The 14,647-nt window shown below is 39.7% G+C and overlaps 1 protein-coding gene across 1 annotated transcript in view; it reads right to left on the reverse strand.

The window, feature by feature from the left end:
- FGD6 (FYVE, RhoGEF and PH domain containing 6) overlaps positions 1–14,647 on the reverse strand; it is a 72,458-nt gene that overhangs the window by 30,888 nt on the left and 26,923 nt on the right. The window contains exons 4-8 of the mRNA XM_065042999.1: positions 11,214–11,281; positions 11,091–11,121; positions 2,441–2,592; positions 1,460–1,616; positions 156–243 (exon numbers count right to left, since the gene is read on the reverse strand). Coding sequence (XP_064899071.1) covers positions 156–243; positions 1,460–1,616; positions 2,441–2,592; positions 11,091–11,121; positions 11,214–11,281 — 496 coding nt within the window. The remainder of the gene's footprint in view (positions 1–155; positions 244–1,459; positions 1,617–2,440; positions 2,593–11,090; positions 11,122–11,213; positions 11,282–14,647) is intronic.

The raw sequence follows: 14,647 nt of genomic DNA on the forward strand, positions 1-14,647 counted from the left end.
AAAGCCTCTAAACCCATGCCATGTTTGTAAAAAAGCTTCACATATCTGAAGTCCGATAAACATGCTATACAGATGGATACAAGCGCCTGAAAACCAGTTTCCTGGGACGTGTGAAGACTGGCTGCTTAAGCCCCCGCAAAAGAGCTTGACTGTACCTGTCAACAGGAGCCTGTACTGGGGAATCCTCTGAACTGGCTTGAGCAGATAGTGCTTGAGGGCCAGACTGGCACAGCGGGGGCTCATCTGAAAGAAACACCCAAAATAAGTAATGATTCTGTGGTAGTCAAGCGTTCCAGCAAAAGGAAATACATCTAAAACCAAACAACCAATTGCATTGGATAAGTGTTATCTTAAAAAGGTGTGACCATGACGGTGTTAAACACCACACTACAGAGGAAGCATTTCTGTGTGGAACACTGCATGCAACATTTATGTGTTAAAAGACATCAGTAAGCACTCATACTCTGTGGATTCAAAATAGGTGCTTTTGCTTATGGGGAGGAGAGGTGAAGCTTCCCAGAAATGAAAGAAATACGGGTGGCAAGAGCAACATGCTGCTTTGTAATCGTCATCAGCATCCTTCGGGCAGAGAAGCAGAGAAGACAGCAGTGCTCACTGCAGAGTTTTAATTAATCCACACCTCTAAAGACAACACAGAATTAAGAGATCCATGCTTCCAAATTTTAAATATCCTGAGTTTGCATTCAAAATAATGTGCATCTGAAACACTGAGTCCTTAAAAAGGCCTCTTGTCCTCTTCTTGGCTTTGCGGACTACCTCAGGGTCCTCCTTTGCCCACTCTAAGTAGCTTTTTGAGCAAGGATTACCCCAGGGAAAGCCCATATAATAGGAGGTAAACTGACAGTTTGCGTGGATGATGTGGTTAGGGAGCTTGCATCTCTTCTCTGATTTGTTTTAAGTGAGTTATGTAAAAAATCTGGCAATGCTCTTAGGGACATGAATCAGCTTTCATCCGATTGCTGCATGTGCTGGGTTTGAAATTTCTAGTAATACGCAGATGAGAAAATTCACTTTTTTATGTTTCCAACTGAAATGGAACACCACTCCCATGAGTAAGCTACTGCTCTATGATGTGGCAGAGAAATCAACCTAGTTAAAATAGGACAGTTAATCTGTGCATAGTATCAGGAAACAAAATTTTAAAATTGCAGCTAGATATTTTGTTAATGTGTCTTTGATATAATTTGTAGCAAGTGCTGCATTTTCTGAAAATCAACATCCTTTATCATATCTCACAGTAGCCAAAATCACTAGGTACTTCACAAAATCTGAATTCACTTCTTTCCACCTCCTACTAAGTCTCAAGCCAAAACTGCAGCAAAAACCCCAAAACAATCAAAACCCCCACAAACTGGAGGATAGTCTGCAAAGCCTTACGGAGGATCACAACTGCTAAAGAGACACAAAACAGGATATATCTTACAAAAGGCTACAGTACCTCGAAGTCTTTCACCACTGAAGCAAAACCTGCATTCTTCTTACACTGTTCATCTAATAGTGCAACATTTTTATCAAATTCTTTGATGTAAGTTGAATACATCTTCAAGTAGGGACCCTTTTTAACAAATATATCAGCAATTCTTTGATGTTCAAGCCTAGAAACAAAAACCAGAGCAATTAGAAAGAGCTAAAAATAGTGTATATCTTAACCCCACAGCAAAACATATTTTTCACAGTAAGATGTGCGAGTTTATGTTCTGAACAAAAAGCTTACAGTTCAGCAGATAGTCATCCATCTCAGTAGCTACTCTGAAAAATCTTACCAGGCACACCTCCACACACTAGTTTAGTTTTAGATGACAACCACTTAATACACAATCTATCTTAAATGGTCTTGAACCATTCGAACACTTTAGTACAAGCTGGATTTCTGAGGAGACACATCTTCAGACTTCAAGATGCAGCCTGCACCCCTTAATAGCAAGCATGGGATTGCAGCCTTTACCCATTTCAGTGCCTTTGTACAGCTGATTTAGATCCACCCACCAGTGTAACTGAGAATGGACTTCAAGGGGATTGTGGCTGTCAATCAGTGCAGTGTCTGGTTAGTAGATATCAGCTACCTTTAAAATGCAAACGGGTCTTCAGGACAGCCTCCTTGTCCTCTAATTAAATCAGTCCACTCATGCCCATGCAGGCACAAGAACTTTCAAATTTAAAATGAATTTTTAAATAAAAAAGTGTGATTGCTAAAAATGTGTATTGACGTGCCTTCTGGACCTTTCTGGGTATATATATATATGGCAAAAATTACATCTAAATGGAAAATTCTCTCCTGTACTTTCAAAGTCAATTCTGTCATTTAAGAAGGCACGTGAAACACAAGCAAGAGTCACAACGTGGTCACACAGAGTCACATAAGCCACACAGATACATTTCAACAACATCAAAGCAGCGGTAGCCCTTTATTGATAATCACCAGTGAGATAATCGCTCTTCCAGTTCCCTCAGGAGGTCCCGATTGAGTTCGTACAGCTGAGGTAGGTAGTACAGGATCTGATTCAGGATTCTGTCCTCAATCACTGGCTTCCCAAGCTGCCTAGAGGCATGTGCCACAGCGTCCCGGAAATCCTGCCGGAGCACAAAGAGGACAGAAACCCCCCTTCCCATCAGCCAAAAGCCTTCAAAGCACCAAGACAGACAACAGCGTGTTCTCTGCAGACATTCCAGGCCCTGCTCCCTATTACCAAAGGCAAGGCGCGTACCATCTGGGTTATGTTTCTCTGCAGCTTCAATTTACTCCCCTGGGACTGCCTTAATCCCTTTGGTTTGACACTGGAGCTTTACTTTCTTGCTCCTGTATGCATAATATAGAAGTTGTTAATAATTTTTATGCCATGCCCTTTAGAAATCTGCTGGTACTACATATAAGGAAACTAAGGTGGGGGGAAACATCATTTATCTGCAAGATTGTTGGCAGCCTTGAGTATCTTCTTGCTAATACTTGGGTCAAAAAGCAACAATATTACATCAGTTAATACAATAATAATATCTTATTTAAAAATCATACTAGATTTCCTAAGTCATCTACAAATGCCCTTTTGGAAGATGTGCCTCTTGGACAAAATTGTAGAGTCACAAAAAATTACTGTATGTAGCAGCTCTTCTTTATACAGGAAAACAAACATCTAACAAAAATATACCGTAACAACACATGGGAACTATGAGATTTCAAATGTTAATGATGTTCAAAACCAACATTCAAAACATTTACAGAGAGGAGGAAAACCCCACTTACACTTCAAGGGTCTTCTTGCAGCATTTTAATGCTGTAATCAGCTCTCAGTAGGGCAGAGCTGAGGCTTATTGGTCCTCATTGAACTATATAGAATTAAAATCTTGGCCCCACACAAGTCAGTAGGGCCAGGCTTGTATCCATATTGAAACTCAGTATCCTTTAAACAAGGTATTTTCCCTGATCACATGCAAACAATTTTTTTAAAAAAGGTTGGCAATTTAGCATTTTGCTTGAAAAATAACAGTCTAAACTGACCAAAAAAAAATATCCAAATTAGGTGGTGCGTTGTGTTACGTCTCACTTGAATTTGGGCAACAGTGGAAAAAAGATAATCCATAATAACTTTGTGTTTTGTGGTCTCTGAAACCTGATAATGTGTGCACGAGTATGATGAAAAAGGTGACAAAAACATGTTCCTAAGTACAAAGATGAGTAATATTTTAAATGTGGATAGAGTCCACACTTGTCATTGAAAATCCGTGGGGCCCTCAGGTTGGGGAAAAAAGAGTAAGACACTTCTTTCCCTCTTCCCAGGTCCACTACTACAGGTCTTACCAGCTATGTCAGCAGTCCAGCATCTGGCACTATTTAGGGTCTCTCAAACTTAAGCCTCAACTTTCCCCTGCCCTTTCTCCTCATTACATCAGCTCTGGGCAGTGTGAGCTCCAGACACACTTTCTCGCTTTGTGACCCTCTGGGTCACCAAGGCTGTGACTGGGCAGAGTTACGACAAGAAACAAAAAGGAGATACAGGGCGATGGTTGTGATGGGGGAAGGCTGAGAATTAAATGCAAGGGAGTTAAAAAACAGATGGTACTATTCATATGGAAATGTTTCATTTTACATCCTCTGTGCAGTCTAGTGACACATAGGTTAACTACCAGCTGCATCTTATGGGTTTTCCTGACCCTAGGGCATTGCTTAACACTGAAATTATACATGGAATTACAATGGCAAAAGCTCAAATGAGACATTCTGGAGAGCTTCATGCAAAATGCATCATCATATTATGATAATATTCTCCCCACCCCAATCACATGCACACACAAAACACCGTATATACTTTGCCATGGGATGGATCAAGAATTTTGTCCGAATGCTATAAGGCTACTTGCATGACGAAAAGAAAAAACACTTTGTCTGTAGCATAATAAACAACCCAGGCTTTTCCCTGTCCAAACAATAAAAGGGGAGCGGGGAGCCAGGTTTAAGTACCAGTAGATAAGACAGGAATGTCATTCGTAGTTAAGAGCATTTATTTAACTTCTAGATACAGCATTCAAAGAGTCTGCAGGATGTTTTCCAAATACAGATTTGGCTTTTCAGTTCGCTTGATCCAAAGTCCACCAGCTTCACCAGGCTTTGGACCATGCCACGAAAGACTCTATCATTAAAACAGCCAACCAAAACTTTGTTTCATCAACCCCTCCGTCCCCCTCCACAACTAAGTAAATGGAGGAAGCCCTGCAGAGAGGAAACGCAGGGAAGAAAGATAAGGTAAAGCTTTCAAATGATGCAAACCAGCCTGCTAAACAACAGAAGAGCCAAACTTCAACGCTGTTTTTTCATTTTCTTTTTTTTTTCTTTTTTCCCCTAATTATCAAGTCTTCAGTACAATGCATTTTTCACTGTAATCGTGTTAAGATTTATTTTTAACCTGGCAGTGGGTGTGAAGTAACTGTCACGCCAAGTTCATCTTGAGATAAACTGAAGAGCTGAAGGCAGAGAGCACATGCCTGAGGAGTGGGGGTAGGAAAAGTCAAACAAAGGTAACTCTGGAGTTAACAGTGTTTACACTTGAAGGTACTGGCCTTCTGAGAAAGTAATTTCTTTCTTACCCAAAAGGACAAACCCCAGAAGAGGTCTGTTTTAAATACCATATGTAAAATATGTTTTACCGTCCTTTTTACAAGGAGTCACCTGGAAAAGATGAGGAGCAATGGGTACAAGTTACTCCTGGGGAGATTACGACTGGACACAAGAGGGAAACTTTTCACGACAAGAACAATCATCCACTGGAAGAATCTCCCCTGGGATGTGGTGGATTCCCCAACACTGGACACTTTTAAGATTCAGCTGGACAGGGTGCTGGGCTGTCTTGTCGAGACTGTGCTTTTGCCAAGAAAGGCTGGACCAGACGATCCTTGTGGTCCCTTCCAAAGTGGTATTCTATGTTAACTTAAAAACCAAACACTGAATTTTCACTGCAAAGGGTGCAGGGTATTCAGATAAGGACAACTTTTTATAAAAGCAACTGAGAAATTAGAAATTGCAGTAATAGCCATTTAATGCAGCAGAACCTAACTCCTTCTAAAACTAAATCCATTCACCGCTAAATAAAAAAATGCTCTAATATCTATATATATATCTGCAAGAAATTATTCATATCACAAACATATTTAGCATATATTACTATATAACGCTGCTGAAGAGCACTGCTTTCATCAGCCTCTTCAAAGACAGTCACCTGAGACATCCTAGAAATTATTGTTTGAAGCAATGCAGCAATCCATTACAGTGAATTTTAACCAGATATTTTCTAGTTTAAAATGAGCCGTTCAAATACTACATTCTTACTCATTAAAAAAAAAAAAAAAAACACTTGCCATGCTTGGAAATTTATGTGCTTATTTTACAGAAAAATAACATTTGCGACTCTAGGCAAATGTTTCATATGCTGCATGACAGAAAACAAAAGATTATGCTAAGTTATACTGAATCATCCCAGCTTCTTACCAACATAATTTTTCCTTTCAGAAGGGACGAGGCTATTGTACACTTTCTGAAATGCTGGTTTACATTTTCTTGCTTTACATTATATTCTGGACCAATAATAATCTTTTGATACCTCTTTTTACCGCTTAAGCAAAGGCAACTGTCTTCACACAGCTACTTTAAGAGGACGGCACTCATCACCATCTCTGGAAAGCACATTCTTTCCAAATCAGAAACTGTCTTAGCTTGTTCTCAACTAAGACAGCATCCCACTGGGTACTTGTGCATAAGAAAATCTAGTTTAGGTAGTTTTAAAGGCTTCTGAGTACATATTATTGCTGAATTAGTGCCTGATAAAACATTCCTGACTTGAAAATGTTTAGGGAATTTTATTTATCCTATACACTCCACCTAGAGCTGTGTGGTTTTTAAACAATATCTGAGGATACCACCATCACTGCTTTTGTTTCCTCCCACCTCTCCTTCAATGCAGCTTCCTTAAATAAGCAAAGGGCTGTGATATCTGAAATAATTCTGACCCTGTTGTGAATCATCTGAGACCAGCCCACGCACTTCCCCTCTGCAAACGCCCTGACTCACAATCCCTCTCGGTTCTTTCCACCGGAGGATTCCCAGCAAGGCAACCTGCCCGCCTCAGTTTCGGGAGCAAAGGAACAAGTTTAGTTGTAAACCAAAATAGGTGCTGACCAGACTAAACCCTCGCTCAGCTGCTGACCGGGTTCAGTGTACCTTCAGGTATCTAATAGCTTGAATAAAGATAATTTCAAACGGGTGAAATTAAAACTTCTTGTAAATTTAACTGGAAGAGAAAGAACTACGTGATCTACACATGGTCACGTATTTTACTCCTAAGGCTTCAACCAATATTCATCTTGGATCTGTTCTCCTAGAACATACCATCAGCAAAGCAAAAATAAGCCATAATCCCTTCCACTGAGGTACAAGTCCCAGCTAAATACACCTGCAGACAGCTCAAATATCAGTTTAATTTGAGAAAAAAAATATATATATTTGCAGTTGGATGCTTTTCAAGGAACACACACCCCTCCATCCTACAGGAGGGAGGAGGGAAGGGAAGGAAGTTCCACGCTCTGGGGAAGAGCCCGGCTGCTGTATGTGACAAACTGTAAACACGCCTGCTAGGAATACAGCTACAGGAGATTCCACACATACATTATTTAAAATATAAATAGGCAGTCTTAACTACAGTTAGGCTATTAGCCGTAAACTCTTAAGTTAAACTGTAGCAACGATAGTTAATGAAGACTATGTGTAAGTGTGGATCGTGACATTTTTCAAACACATGAGATTGCTTCTGGAAAGCTGCCAAGTAGTTCCACACCTTAATTTCTAAGTCTTTAACTATATAAGATAGTTAATTTTTTACAATAATTGATTATTTGACTTTGACATATTCCCAGAATGTTATTTCAAGGGATAGGCTGGGTAGTAAAACAGTATTTCCTTCCAAACCAAAACTATTTTGTTAGCCTTCTTAATAAGGTGACTACAGCTGCAATTCATTGTCAAATGCCTCAATCAGCAATTCTAAAGCACTTCATAGACTAAAAAGTTATCAACAGATTCACCTCAGACTGGTCAAATATTGAATTTTCACAGTTGGAGAAAAAGGAGTTTGAGAGAATTTTTCACAGACAAACAGTAGGTCAGTTGTAAGCCAAGACCACAGGTCAGGACTTCCCTTGCTCCAAAACATACAGCTATTTTATTTCTCAATGTACACATTACATTCTTTTTCAAAATTTACTAATAATTATTTTTTATAATATTTAGCTTCAATATACAAAGAGTGTATGTTTTCATGGATATATAAAACTATATATGTAGTGATTTTATATATGTATATATAATTTTGCAATTGTCTTCTGAAAAATGGAAACATTAAACCAGAATTTCTTCTAAGTGTCTCTGGAAGGATACACAATATAGAAAAAAGAAAAATGTTCGACCTATTATCTGCCTTCTCCAATAAGAACCTGATCTTGTTGTTGAAGAAAAATTAGAGGTGCCTCCTCACAACCTCCTACTTGCTCTCAAGAATCTTTAAAAGGACAAAACTGGCTCAGGAAAAAACCCACAGGCCTAAGCTTCTCTTTGCTCACACAGCACAAAGCCACACACTAAACCTTGCAGTGGAAGGAGCCATCCCAAAAAGCATGTTCCTCTGCTGGACCAGAAGCCTCACTGCCCATACCATAGCAGCAGCGGAAAAATGAAATCGAAAAGGATGGGAGAACAAAGAGAGTGGTGGGTTTTGGCAAAAGAATGAAATTCAGAACAAAAAATGGACCAAAGCAATGACAGCAAGTAAGCCAGGCAGCTCATCCTTACAGCACCAGGGTGCTGCTGAGGAGGTCCCTCTCAGTTGCGCAAAGCAAACCATTTCCAAAGCATCCCACAACAGAGATGCACAGATGGCACCAATCCCGCCTTACTCCTTTTGCAGGAACACCAGGTGTTCTTCGGGCACAGAGCATCTCAGACAGCAGTGACAAGCTTGTTTCTCTTACGTCATTTATGTTTTACATGGTTCCTTTTTTTCCTGAAAGTTCCTTTTTTTTTTTTTTCCTGCAAGTTCCCTTAGGGAAGAAATAGCACTTATTGCATCTTCTCGACCCTTGTTTACCCCCCAGAGGCTGTGCATGAACCACCTCACTCTGGTATCTTGGAAGAGTTGCACCACCTAACTGGACTTTGTCAATATAAAAAGACAAAAATTCTAAAAAAACCCTCAACCAACCAACAAACAACAACACAACAACAAAAAATAATAATACCCCCAACAAACAAACACAACAAAAACAACAACAAAAAAACCAACCCCAACAACAACCAACCAACCCACCCCAAACACCAACTTGTAACCAGTTTGCAGCCATGTTCCCACCTTCTCAACTGCTTTAGACTCCACCTCAAATGCTCTAAGCAGGAGCAATTTTAAAACCTTTTTCTTACATCAAAAGTCCTGTTCTCTGGCTGTAATAAGAGCAATGAGCTGCATTAACTGGCACTGGTAAGACAGGCTGAGGAAAATACTATTAATTTCAGATCATCGCTAATGGAATTAGTCATTAAATTTCAAGTATTTACTCTTTGGAAAACCACCAACAGATGGTTCAGAAGGTGTAACAGAGCCTCATCTGACTAGCCAAATCTTTACTATGGATAAAACAAGCCCAGCCTGGGGAGAATCTAAGTTTTCATTCCAGGAATCTGACAGAGTTTGCTTGCCTGAAGTTAGTTATCCTGACCCTGAAGACCAAGTGGTCCAGTACAGGTAAAATCACAAGGGTAGTTTTATCAATGTTTAAATATTATGCATAAGAAGTACATGACTAAATAAACAGATTTAAGAATGTCCCTGACAAACATACGCAAATCCTCAGGCATACCACTTTGTGTAAACAAAACAACGTATTTCTGCAACATTTCTCAGATATGGCAATTTTTTTTAATGAAAAATACATGCACACAGAGCCTGAAAACTGGTGCCTGCCCTGACAAGGACACTCACCGAGGTTCACGCTGCAGGCCACCTGACAAATTGAGGGCAAATTATTTCCTCGACTCTTAGCCTAGCATCCTCTCTGTTAGACCAGGCTGAATACACATTGATTGTTATTGCTAGCCACCAAAAACACTTCCAATGGGTTTTTATTTGGCAGCTAGAAACTAGCATACTGTCATTAATAGAGTTGTGAGTCATCCATTAAAACAAAGTAAAACCCATCCTCCAGCACTACACATTTACAATGCGCAGACAACCTGAAGTTTAGTCCAGAAACTTCCTGAACTCCCTGACTACTCCCCCGCTCCCACGTTCTTCCTCTGCTTGTCTCCATCCTCTGCATCAACAGCCTTTGCTTCCAGCACTGCGCATGTTACCTGAAGAAACAGCACACTGAGAAATGAAGACACCTTTAAGATATGTTATATGCCTGAAAAATATGATAATTAAAAACCATACAGCTTAAAACTTGCCCATACTCATTACAACAATTATCTTCCTTTAACCAGTATTTAAGCTTGAGTACTGCACTAGAAAACATGTTGAATATAAATTTATATATTGGCCGCAGCTGCCTGCTCTAGCTGTTAAAGAACAAGCCTCAACACAATAAAAAAATCAATTACTAAAACGGAAGGCAAGAGGAATCAGCAAGTGGTGTGGTAAGTTCTTTGTTTCCTGAAAGATCTCCATATTACAGGAATATATACATCCATCTATAAGAGCCTTTGTTCCCAGTTTCACAGAACATGCTTCTCAAGAGACTAAGACAGGCTAACGCATCTGTTTGCAATATTACCACTACTATTGCCCAAGGAAAAAAAAATCACTATGCTTGCACATAATAGTGACAAAATGGTACAAACACACATCACTTAGAAGCTGACAGAAAACACATAAAATGGATCTAAAGAAAGCTAAATTCTTTATTAATTTTCTGTTATCACTTTCTACACAGCCTGTTTAACAGATGACTGGTCTGCCTAAGCATGGATTAAATATTTAACCCTTGCTGTGCACAACACATTGCATATACTACAATCACAGCTGTTATCTGAAAAGCAAGCATCTGTCAAAGAATTGCTGCCCAAAAATATGCAGCCTTGGTGATGGATGCAACATTAGAGCTAATTAATTAGACTACCTAAAGAATGTGTATTTTTTTTTGCCATTTCTGAAGTAAACTGTTCCCACCTCCACTCTATTTACTTTAAAAGTTACTCTAACCAAAGATTTTATTTTGGTTGCTATGGTACAAGCTGGATTATAAATACGATGCTGATTAACCTAAATGGATATATATTCAATTTTCATTATTCAAGCAATACCCCCACTCAGTTGGAAGACTGCATACATTAATTAAGCAGATGCAGAAGGAGCCACAAAATATTCATCCATTATATAAAATCTGAAACTTTAAACTTCTGCTTAATTAGATTAATTTTTATAATTAGAATATGTAGATACAGCAGAAAAAGGCCACATTCACTACAATAAAGCCTAACCGTAGAACTTCAACAGATTAAACAAACAGAAGAGAAAGCTGCCTTTTTTTTTTATACTTACAATGTGTAAGAGCTTTAGCACATCCACAAACCTATCAGAAAAGCAAGAAAAATAAAATAGTTACATTTTAATTGCCCGATTAAAATCAACTGAGTAGGTGTAAAGTTTAGCATTGACACTTACACTTTCTCTGAGCTCATGATCTCCTTGGCAATATGGTAAACCTTTGTTTTCTTTCCAGCTGCTTTGCTCTGCAAATAAAATTATATGTTATACTATGCACCTACTAAAACTGTCGTAATGATCATTTCAAGCTAGCAGTTCCTCAAATCCAATGTAATTACTCTATCGTTATTTCTAATAAAAATGTTTTATACTCCTTTGTAGTCCCTGGCTTTGGAATCATTTGGCTTTTCAGACCTGTGACAAAACCAGTTTAGCTTGTAGCTGCAAACAACGTTAGCCAAGAGTAGTTTTTATAATGCTATTGGCCTTTTTATTTATTACAGGAAGCAATGAAGCCCATAACAAATGAAGTCCTAGCAAGTAACACTTATTAGTTAGCGAAAGCAGTACAGATAATATTTGTATATTATTCTATTTTTGTCTGATTAATACAGCAACAGTAATATTTGTAATAAATTCAATTGGGTTTCAGGGACATCTTAAAAGAAATACACATTTTCTTTACTGAAAAATATTAAAGGAGAAAAATATCACACTGAAGAGAAGAGTCAGCTTCTGACCACCTACTAAAGAAAATGCAGCAACCATACTGCGAAGCTGTAGAAGTGTGAGCCTTGTCATGTATCTGAAACACTGTGGAGATGATGATGTTTTTTATGTTCACACGTTTGGCTTAAAATAAAAAAAATCAATGCTACTGCTCAACATCAGATATAAGGAACAGGTACAGCAAAGCAAAAGGGGGCAGGTGTCACAATACATTTTCTACACAGTGTAACTCCCGTTTACAATTTCCCTCAGATAAAAACACCTTTCTCCGTAACAGCTCTCATGGTTTGCCATATGCTTCTCTGCTGCCAGCTGCCACCACATCTATTAGATATTCAGGCTTTCATTTCAATGGGCTGCAAAGAAAGAGTGCGGATGAGGAGCACCGAGACATCGCAGGATATACAACACATGGGACTCCCGGGGAGGCTGTATGGAGTACAGCAGCATAATACAGGCTTTGAACAGTTTACCTAGAAAAGCAGCTATCTCTGGCATTGCATATGTGAACCTTTGGTTCAGAAGCACTAATGCTGCAAGATTTATCTGGAATTTTAGGTCTTTTCTGAACCTAGAAACAAGTCTCAAGTGCTAGAAATCAAACCAGGGAACCAATGATATTCATAGGTTGGGGTTAATTATGTTGTTATAATCCAAATAAAAAATAAAACTTAAATAATTTTAATTTGAAATTAACTGACACATTGCCAAATTAATAAAATTATTTTCTAAATTTAATAATGTGGTGTTGCACCATATATATGCAAAGTACATTATTTATTTGATATGCTACAGAGACGCCTTCACACAGAGCTGGGATTTTACTTCTAAAATGAAACTTATTTCCAAAAACCACTTTGATCTTATCTTGTGAGGCTCAATCAGATTCAGGAGAGATTATAACACTCATCCTCAGGCCTCAATGCCTTTTTAGAAAGCACAGCTGACATACTCCCTACAAGAATGAATTCACAAGTAACTCAATTATGCAGAGCAAGGTATCTGCCATTGGGGTAGATGTGACAGTTGCAAATGAGAAGAAAATTAGTATTTTGAGAAAAGGATGCTAACAGCAAACAATTACAAAACAAAACATCGCAGTCTGTTTTCCAGTCCATTTGAAAGACTTTTCACACACCAGCTGGCACTGAAAAGGCCACTTTGCATTTGTTCAGCCAAGACAGACTGGGCTTAAGAGAGTCTCTAATGGGAGAACCCAAGCGACACAAATTGGGCTCTCAGGTGTGGCATTGCGAAGGAACCTGGTACCTGCTCTAAGAGACTAAAAGCATCAAAACTGCCAGATGCTTGTGGTAAGCAAAAATAAAAACAAGCACAGCTGATGAGCGATGCAGAGGCCAATTCATTCTCTTCTGCAGGTGCTCTCCCTGTTGGGAAGTTGGTTGTTGATCCCCAGCTGCCGGCCACATGTGCCACCGGCAGCTGAACTGAGCTGATAGTGCACGTTGCACAGCAAGCGCTGAATTAGGCTGTGAAACCTGCCAAAGAAGCCTCCTAACTGGGGACGCTTTCCTGTAAAACTCTGTCATGAAAGGTTGAAGGCAATTCTAGAGGTTCGCAAGATTAAGCTACCTTCTGTACAGGTACAGTCCTGCTTAGTTTCACAGGAACTCACTTTTCCCTTGACTCCCTTTCCCTCCTCCAATTTATTCCTCTGACCATTTGGCTAAATGACATTTGGGTCTGACACATCATCAAGTATTCTCTTCAAATACTAACAAGTCTCATTTTTGTTTGTTTGTTTGGTTGGTTGGTTTTTTGTTGTTGTTGGTGGTGGTTTTGTTTGTTTGGGTTTTTTTATATTATTATTCATTTTTAAGGGAAGGATGCAACTAGCACTACTATCAAATGAAATAGAGCTACCAGGACTGGTACTGAGGAGAGGCATTGGTCTATGAGCAGTCTGGTGTCAAGACATCCAGTACTAAGAAGTAAGAAAGCAGATATCCCCAAGGAGAGGGACAGGACCCCTAGAATCATAGAATGGTTTGGGTTGGAAGGGGCCTCCAAAGGTCATCTGGTTCAACCCCGCTGCAATGAGCAGGGACATCTTCAGCTAGATCAGGTTGCTCAGAGCCCCGTCCAGCCTGGCCTGGGATGTCTTCAGGGATGGGGCATCGACCACCTCTCTGGGCAACCTGTGCCTGTGTTTCACCACCCTCAGTGTAAAAAATTTCTTCCTGGGATCTGGCCTGAATCTCCCCCTCCTTTAGTTTAAAACCGTTACCCCTTGTCCTGTCATACAGGCCCTGCTAGAAAGTCTGTCACCACCTATCTTACAGGCTCCCTTTAAGAACTGAAAGGCTGCAAAAAGGTCTCCCTGGAGCTCTCGCTTCTCCAGGCTGAACAACCCCAACTCTCTCAGCCTGTCCTCATAGGAGAGGTGTTCCATCCTTCTGATCATCTTGGTGGCCTGCCTTCATTCTAAATAGCTAGTGCTGTCTTCCTGCTCCTCATTTGAAGAAGAAATGGAAAGAAGAAGAAGAAGTGGAAATCATGTCAAGCTGGCACTTGCAGAAGCTACCAGAAGGTCAGACCTCAAACACAACAGCCAAGTGTGGATTACGCTCCTCCGAGGGCCACAGAGGTGGCTCTGCAACCCTATAATAACAGATCTCACACACACACAGAAAGTCTCTGCTCGGCACCAAAGAAGTGAATTAAGGAACTTAAATGCTGAAAGGCATTTAAGGTGTTTCAGGTCATTGAAAAGGAAATATTAAAAATGGTTTCAGCCATCTGTCCCCCTGTGCAATAAGCGGTGATTGGCAGGTTAGCAAGCAGAACCTGCAAATGCAAGAAAACTGTTTGCACAGAGATGGTGACTGAGATACAGCCTCTGCTTCGTGGTCAAGACCCTC

The sequence above is a fragment of the Columba livia genome, chromosome 1, assembly GCF_036013475.1.
Source record: "Columba livia isolate bColLiv1 breed racing homer chromosome 1, bColLiv1.pat.W.v2, whole genome shotgun sequence".
Taxonomy (NCBI): Eukaryota; Metazoa; Chordata; class Aves; order Columbiformes; family Columbidae; genus Columba; species Columba livia.